The sequence below is a fragment of the Carassius carassius genome, chromosome 21 (genome assembly GCF_963082965.1).
Source record: "Carassius carassius chromosome 21, fCarCar2.1, whole genome shotgun sequence".
NCBI classification, from domain to species: Eukaryota; Metazoa; Chordata; class Actinopteri; order Cypriniformes; family Cyprinidae; genus Carassius; species Carassius carassius.
Genome location: NC_081775.1, coordinates 10,865,417 through 10,874,320, shown reverse-complemented (window position 1 = coordinate 10,874,320; position 8,904 = coordinate 10,865,417). Strand labels below are relative to the sequence as shown.

Here is an 8,904-nt window from a genome sequence, read left to right as displayed (position 1 = left end):
CCCCGTGACCAGTGTTGGGAAGGTTACTTTGGAAATCTAATAGGTTACAGATTACAAGTTACCCTGTTTAAAATGTAATAGTAGTGTAACTTTTTCAATTACTTTATTAAAGTAATGTAACTAATTACTTTTGAGTACTTTTTGATTACTTTTCTAAATTTGAAAATTAAAGAATAATAAATAAAAGCATATACATCAACTTAAATACAGTTATCTAATAAGCATGTGACGTATTCTGTGTAATAAACTCCTGAAACATTGGTGTTTTTTTTTTTAAACTGCTGTCTCTGTATATGATGATAGTTTTCTCAAAATAAGTAAAATGCACATGAAGTGACACAAAGCAGTTCTAGAAATTATGTTTATGTGCTCGTGTACTCCTATATTAAGACGGCAGAGGTTGAAAACACTGCGAGCTTCAGTAGGCCTATGTGTAGTAAATGAAACCATGTCTTTGCCATTCATTTACAGGAGGGGCGGACTGGGAAAAAAATTCAGACTGGAAAATTCAAACTCATACAAACAAATTCATGGACAAAACTATTTTTTGTATGGACCTGAGATAAAAAAAAAAGGTTTAAATCTTTAATTTGTGGACATGCTAAATAATTAAAAGTTCTCTCCTGAACTGCACCTTCACTTCCATTTTTCTCTTCAGTTTCTTTATTTTGCCCTGTTATCCATCTCTCTCATGACTTTAATACTCAAGATTGAACAAAACTATACTTTACAATACAATACTCTACAATACTACAATATCTTTATAGAAAAATCCTAATACTGTACACGAGTCATGTTTTCCTTACAAAAATTGACCATGCTTTTTTTAGCCTATACAATAACCTTGTTTTGTTTTGTTTTTTGCAAATGGATTTGTGTTTATTTTTAAATAACTCAATTTGTAAAATCATTTTACATTTTTGGTTATCACAGTTAAACAATAGTAACTATTTTCTCTGGATTTATAGAAATATATTAAAACGTTAATTTTCGTAAGGGTTGTGTTGTTGTCTGTCGTAGCTCCCCCTAAACCTATAAAAAAAAATGTGATTGTTTTTCAGCTAAATTACTACTGTAACATTACTACAGATAATAACGATGTCCTTTATATAGTATTTTGAGTGATGACTGATGAGCAACGTGCTGCTGCTTGATTAAATAAATAAAAAAACAAAGACATAAAAGAATCTTTACAGATGAAACTGACCTGGAACCCTGAACAGTAGTTCTGCTTCTCTGCTCCAGCAATCCTCTCTCTCTCTTTCTCTCTCTCTCTCTCTCTCCCTCTCTCCCTCTCTCTCTCTCTCTCCCTCTCTCCCTCTCCCTCTCTCTCTCTCTCTCTCATTGATTAATCTGAGTCTGATCCAAACCGTTTGGCTGAGGCGCGGAGAGCGCGCGAGTCATGACTAACAATTCATGACTTATTAGAGATTTAATTATCAAATGGCGGATTCGCAAATGATCGCTTTAGTACATTCGGCAGTCAATTATACAATAATGATATTAAAATAGCGGGCAAAATCGGCTGCCAGGCCACCGGGAATTGTCCCGGTTCTCCCGGTGTCCAGTCCGCGCCTGATTTCCACAGACACGCAGAACGTGCAGGAGTCATATATTGCATTTTTGGGGCTTAATATTCACAGACACTAGTCCATGTCATGTTTTGATTCAAGTGTACTGACCTACTTTTGATTTAGTCATCCAAAATGTGGCATATTCCGTCCGCGTTAGGCATTTCGTTTTTATGACTGGATTCTACGAACCAGACTGTATTTCCGCATCCCGGAAATTATTAGGGCGTATGTCTCATAATCAGTGCAATTTGGGAAATAAATCAGTTAAATCTGTATGTGGATGTGTGTAAATACTCAAATGTAATCCCCTTTGTAATCGTTAAAAATTTAATAAGTAACTGTAATTTAATTACTCATTTTTTCTTAGTAACTGTAACTAATTACAGTTACATTAATTTTGTAATTAAATTACGTAACGCCGTTACATGTAACTAGTTACTCCCCAACACTGCCCGTGACTTATAGAAAACACACAGTAAACAAGATAAAAATGGCACATCGTAAAATGGCTTTTAGGATGTGCACAGACAAACTGCTTGATGCCTGTTTAGGACTAGGTCTGATGTTTGTTTTTTTGTCCACCTGCAGCTGAGTTGGAGAAGCAGAAAGGAGTAATGCGGCCCAGCCTGCTCACCAACAGCATTATTGCTGGAGGAGTGGGTGGGGTCAAGAATGAAGTGGTGAATGGCACTATGGGAAGGCCTAGTCTGGATGACAACTATTCACCAGGAGAGGGCCTCAAACGTACTGCTCTCAGCTCCTCACTGAGGGACCTGTCTGAATCAGGTGAGACACTTTGCTGTGACAGGCAACCAATTTATTTATGATAATTTAATACCATTCTACATTGGGGGCAAATATAAAATGTAGAAAAAGAAATGGTATAATTGGCAAAATGGCAAAATGTATATTGTGGGGTTAGATTTTTTTGAGGTTAAAAACAATCTCAACACTTGCGGACACCAAGAAAAAAATATGAGATTTCTATTAACACTGACTGCCATTACACTCACTCACTCAACCACACACATACACACACAATGCAGTTGTGACTGACATCTGCTAACTGGGTAACAGGGAAACGTGGCCGCAGAAACAGCGTTGGTTCCCTTGACAGTACAATGGAAGTAAGTCTGAGTGAAGCAGAGGTCTGTATCTTTAGCTTTAGTCCCCAAACCCGAACCACCCGCATGTCTGCCTGGAATCCCACACAAAACACAGTGGCGTCTTGCATGTGTCCTTACCACAGACACAGAGACGTGTGTGCATCTTGTGTAACCATGTGTGGTCTGTGGAATGTTAATGTACATGTGTCTGAGACGATGAATCAATAATATCGGTCACTGAGACTGCATGAGAAGATCTGAAGTCATTCAGGACATGTTGAATATCTTGTAGATTTTCCTCCGGGACATCAGGACTGCAAGACATCCCATTGACCCAGAATTAAAGCATGACATTGATATGTGTCAAAATATGTCTGTCTGTGTTCTCTTATGATTTTGTTGTGCATTTTATTGTTTTGGGGGTGGTTTGTGCATTTTTGTTTGGTATGTGCATTGTGCAGTGCTATGCATGGACTAGTGACTGTGTGATATCAGTTCTGTTGATTTTTATATCAAGGCATACTTTATATTAGGTGTCCCTCATAAATCTAAGCCAGTATAAATTAAAAATAGACCTTTTTAATGCAAAGACATAGTTTTATTGTACATGATTCATCAGTGCACTATGGGGAAATCATAAAATGATGATGTACATGAATGAAACAGCATTGACGAAAGATAACTTCTATAATAGTGGGGCCCAGCAGTTAATGACAGCAGATTGGGTGCCACTTCCTGGTTCAGCAGAAAATCAATAATGGGGTAATAGATGCTGAAAAAAAAGTAAAGTAAAATATGCATATTTTCCATTTTTATTTTAGAATCATTATTTACACAATTGGTGCATTCGATATTGCAGTTATATTTGCTTATTTAACTGTATTTTTAATTGATTGTTTTGTGTATTATTTAATCTTTAATAATTTATCAATTTTATAGTTGGATTATTGATTTCTTAATTGCTTTATGATTTTTTAAATGATTGGTTTCATATTTGAGGCCCCACATGAAACCATGTTCCATTTCAGTTTTCTAAAGTCTTTCCAGTAAACACGCGACCACTTTTTTTTTTGTCTTATTTGAATATTCAGTTTTACTTGTCTGATTACAGAAGTAGAACTGGTTAAAATGCTGTTTCATGGCAACTACACAGATGAATAATTTCCTGTTAGCACATTACACAAAATAGAAATTAAATCCCACTTAAACTTACAAATCTATATGAACACTGGCATTATTGCCATTCGGGACACGTAATAGATAGCTGGGTGCATGTGTTTGTGTTATTATGTTCTGATTTCATGATGCTGACAGAATGTCATTTCATTACCCTAATCAACTCACCCCTGTTTTTCCTCCCCACCCACTGAAACAACCTTTCTCTCTGTATCCTTTTACTATGTTTTTCTTCTTTCTCATATATTGCCTACATTTCCTTCCTGCTCCTCTTTGCAAACCCTCACTTTTCTCCTGAATGCTCGTATTTGGCTCTGCCGTCCTGCTCTCTTTCCTCCTTTCCCCCAACTCTCTTTGTCTTAGGGTTCCATCATTAGCAGTCCACGGCCTCACCAGCGTTACCCAGTAGCCACTGTGCTCCCGGGATGCTATGGAACAGAAGACTTCCGGCCTCACCGCCCCATCCTGAGCCCCGGAGTGGGGGTGGGGGGTGGGCCGGGGCAGCAACACACACCTGCGGTGACTGGCGCTGGACAAGTCTCCAGCAGCACCGAGAGAGGAACGACTGGAATGGGGACTGGGAGCAACAGCAACAACACCGGATCTTTCCTGGGCTCCCTGTTTGGGGGCAAGCGATCCAAAACGCCGGGTCCTATTATCCCCCCCGGGCCACCCTACCCCGCCCCTGTGGCCCCACCGACTACAGGAGGGCCGCCGCCTCTGTCCCCGTCCTCGCTGTGCCCGGGAGAGGCTGGGGGACCTTCCAAGATCCAGGCCCTGCACGCCCAGTACTGCCACACTACCAGCAACAGTGTCAGTGGGCAGCCTCCGCCCCCATACTACCACCAACATCGCTTCCATACTCAGACCGTACCCTCATCTGGGCAGCAGGGCCTCCATACTCTTCAGCGGGTCACCTTGCCTCGACGGCCACACCCCAACCCTTCCGCACACTCCCCATACCAGCCGATCTCCCAGCATACTTTGCAGGGTCGCTACGGGAGCATGGGCAACATGGGCCTCCCTCCCCCCCTTTCTCCTCACTCCCCACTCTCCCCTCACCCGCAGTTTGCGCTCTTCCACACGCAGCCCACACACTTGGCCAGAGGGGGCGCCATCAGCAAGCCGCCTCTCACGCTGTCGCACTCGCAGCCGCACCCGCACGCACACTCCCATCCCGCCCACGTGCACACGCCGCACCCGGCCTCCCACCCCGCGCACCAACCTCACTTCGTCTTCGCCAGCCCTCCTCCTCCGCCCTTCCCTGCTCCCACTCAGCCGCCTCCAGTCTCCGTGTCCGGCACGGTCCACCACGTGCCGCCGGCCGCCCAGTATCTGCCCCAGTATCCTCCGTTATCCTCCATCCCCCCTCCCCCACCGCACTCCCCTTTACCCCCCCCTTCCTCCCCCCTTACCCCTCTTACGCCTCTCTCCCCTCTCCCCCCCCAGCACCAAGGCCACCCTTCACAGGCCGGGGGCCCGCAAGGGCCCTCGTCGGCTCAGACTGGAGCCGTACCTGGGGGGACGGGCACGGTCGAACGCGCCAAATCCAAACCTACCAACCGGATCAGCACGGTAGTGTGAGCCGGGGGAAGTCGCGAGGCTGGGGGTCGCTGAAGGGTCCTTTGGTGGTTGGAGGGGGGACTGCCGCGAGGCTGGAGGCAGGCGGTGGCAGGGCCAAAGGCGATAACAACGCCAGTGGAAAAAAGAAACGCAGCCTGCTAAGACTCTGCTACTTTCACCTGCGCTTCCCACAAGTCTAAACGAAGGAGCTTACAGAGAAAAAAAGAGCACAAACAGCACACATACATCATACTGATAGCTGGAGGCTATCAACTAGATCAGTGCTGTGGGATATGTACTCGACAACAATAATGAAAAACATTTAGGACACTTTGCTTTCAAATCTGTTGGTGTAGATGTAATTGATTTGATGGTCAAGCCAAACCCCTTCTTAGCTACTTCTCCTTAAATCCCATATTCAGACAAGAAATAACCGATTACAGACATGTGGACATGCACACATAGACTTGAACTTTAAACGGTCCACAGGCTTGCTTCAGTTGCGTGTAGCCATAAAGTTAGAGTAAAATGGTTGTTGGAGAAATGGTTTGCTTCACCTGGGAACTAGTTTAGGAAATGTGAAGACCAGAGACCATACAAATAATGCTGTGCTGGATATGAAGATCAAAGCACAGTATAATGATTTCATACATTCCACTAATCATTAGTCTAAAGCATTTGCAAGATGCAATAATCTTTTCACTAAATTGATGTCCAGCTTGTACTTGCTAAATAATTTAAAGGCTCTATTGCTCTTTTTGTACACATCTATGACCTTTTCCACTCCTAAGTCTAGTCAGCTGTAAAAAGCCTTGTACTGTATGTTGATGTGCTGTTTGTAATCATCCTAGAAACACTGTCCATCAGAATTATTAACCTATGTATATACAATTTATGAAATTTTAACACAAAATTATATATCAGTAATGTTATATGACACTTTATCTATGAACTTTCATATCTACCATTGCACCAATACCATGTTTAAGAAAAAGAATATCTAAGTTCATATTGATCCATAATTATGCTAATTTTGCTGAACAATTCTTTATTAATGTCAATTTTATGTTAAATTCAAAGCATTGTGCCAAAACTCTAAACATTCTCTAATGTTACTTTTTATTTAACCACTGGATGATGACCATTATTTATCATCCATGTCTAAATTCTTAGCATATTTCTAGTAAGTTGTAAAGGCCCAGAATGTGAAAACAAAAGGCGCTTTATAAACAAACGTGTTTTCTGACCTATATTAAATTAATATATCTATATTAAACAAAAATATTTTCCAGGTGAAGTATTTTTACCTATGAGGGCTAGTGGCACAGTATGAAGGAAACATTCCATGAAAGATTGTTGCCTCTCTATTTATCTTCACATCTAAAATGCCTGTATTATGCAGTTTCCATTGGGTCCTTGCATTAATACTGCCAATCATACTTTACAAAGTGTTTTTGATTATATTTTACGCTGTTATATGAATGTTTGCTATGAATTTAAATTTTAATGAATATAACTATTCGTCTTTTATGGTTTAAAAACTACAGATGCTATAAATTTGACAAAATACCAGAGCTATTTGTAAATAGGAAAAGTTTTCTCATGCTTTGACATTCAACAGTAAAGTCTCAAGGATCGATTTTTTTTTAATCGATGATTTTTATGGACAAACACACTTGTCTTTACAAGTGTCCTCGAATGTTGGAGACATTGTTATGGGAATTATTTAATTTTTATTTTAAACAGAAGTTGTGTACCAGTCATAAAGTTTTTGATTCAGCTTTCTCGGTTTGGGCTACCAGACGGCCTGTTTTGACCTGATAAAAACATAACGCCATACTTCCTCTTTTATTTCCTCTGTATGAATAATTGAGGAGAAGAGGAGCAAATATAATTGAATTATCACATTAATACAAGGGGAAATATGAGAATATGAGAAATCAAGGTAATTTAGCCTCAAGTAAGGCCTTAGTGTAAGTACTGCTTGAAGTTATTGTTTGTGTGGATGCATAATGTGATCTCAAGTGCAGTTATATATTTCTGGACTGGGCTTAATGCAGATGCTCAGTATTATTTGTCTTGATGTGATGCTCAGTTATTGTGTGTAAGATATTTATGCCATTTTGCTACCCTTTCAAAATGCACTCTCTTTATAAGTGCTCCTGAACATGCTAATTACATATGATCAGCACTCCACAACCAAGCACAGTAAAAGAGGAAATGGGTCTCCAGTTACATATGGTTACATATATATCAAGATACCAATGTGAGATGAGAGAGAAGATTAGAAATCCATAACTTATTAATTGCATTTACTTTATTTGATTACTAGCCATAATCTTTCATTAACTTCCCGTCTTCCTGCTGTGAATTTTATTGCATGAGTATGTCTGTATTTACTGAGCTCTGTAACAAACTGTATATACTGTCTCAGTATGATTTAATATTGACAGTGGAATAGGAAGTGTCAAAGGAGTGTGTGTGTGTGTGTGTGTGTGTGTGTGCGTGGGGGTATGTTTGTGTGAATGTGTATGGGGAGGTGACATTCAGTGTAGATGATTATTGCATATTTATTTTGATCCAAGACAGTTTTATCTGTAAACTTGTAGGCTACAAGTGTGTATGTCAAAGCAGATGAAGTGTTATTTTGAAAAAAGGTATATGAAGTCATCTTATTTGTGTACAGATAATATATGAAATTAAGCAAATTCGGAGAGATGTGAATATTTATTGCCTAATATTATGAATAAAAATATATAAAGTGTTCTGACACAACTCATTTTCCTGTGTATCTCATATTTAAACATAACAATTGACTCAAACATTACAATTATTTTACTCTTATTCAAATTATGTTGTTACATACGACTTTCTTCTGTGGAACACAAAACACAGACAGCCTCAGTCACTATTCAATTTTATTGTATATTTTTTTCATGAAATGTTGTTTAAATTAGATGTTACTGATATCTATTTATCACACACACACACACACACACACACACATACAGGGCTGTCGCAAGGGGGGGTGCGAGGCCCTCTGCAATTGTGTGTGTGTGTGTGGGAGGGGGGGTTGTTATAGTAACGAATTTAACTTTTAACACGCATCTGATCGATTGTAATGCCGTGCTCACTGACATGCTTGCGCACTAATCACGGTCACGTACACACACATAAGAATTGAATATGATCTACTGCATAATAATAATAAAGCAATTGAATAGGCTAATTAAAGGATTAAAAGTGATTTAAGGGAATAAGTAAATAAGAATGCTAAAATACATTTAGGTTTGTAGTTAGGCTATATATATGAAGTAGTCAATTTACACTATTTGAAATTTTTTTTTAAGATGTGCACATTCGCTCTTATTCGTTTGTCTAATAGTAGAAAACGTAAACGTCGCTTGTCTCGTTCATTTATGATTTACATAAATCATGATAGCATATTTTCAATTCAAAACGAAGAAATTTCATAAAATGTTGAG

The 8,904-nt window shown here is 39.8% G+C and overlaps 1 protein-coding gene across 1 annotated transcript in view; it reads left to right on the top strand.

Moving 5' to 3' along the window:
* Positions 1–5,573, top strand: part of LOC132098253 (IQ motif and SEC7 domain-containing protein 1-like) — a 73,718-nt gene extending 68,145 nt beyond the window's left edge. The window contains exons 12-15 of the mRNA XM_059504427.1: positions 2,040–2,049; positions 2,163–2,360; positions 2,652–2,701; positions 4,220–5,573. Of these exons, the coding sequence (XP_059360410.1) occupies positions 2,040–2,049; positions 2,163–2,360; positions 2,652–2,701; positions 4,220–5,440 (1,479 nt within the window). The 3' untranslated portion in view covers positions 5,441–5,573. The remainder of the gene's footprint in view (positions 1–2,039; positions 2,050–2,162; positions 2,361–2,651; positions 2,702–4,219) is intronic.
* The last annotated feature ends 3,331 nt before the right edge of the window (positions 5,574–8,904 follow it).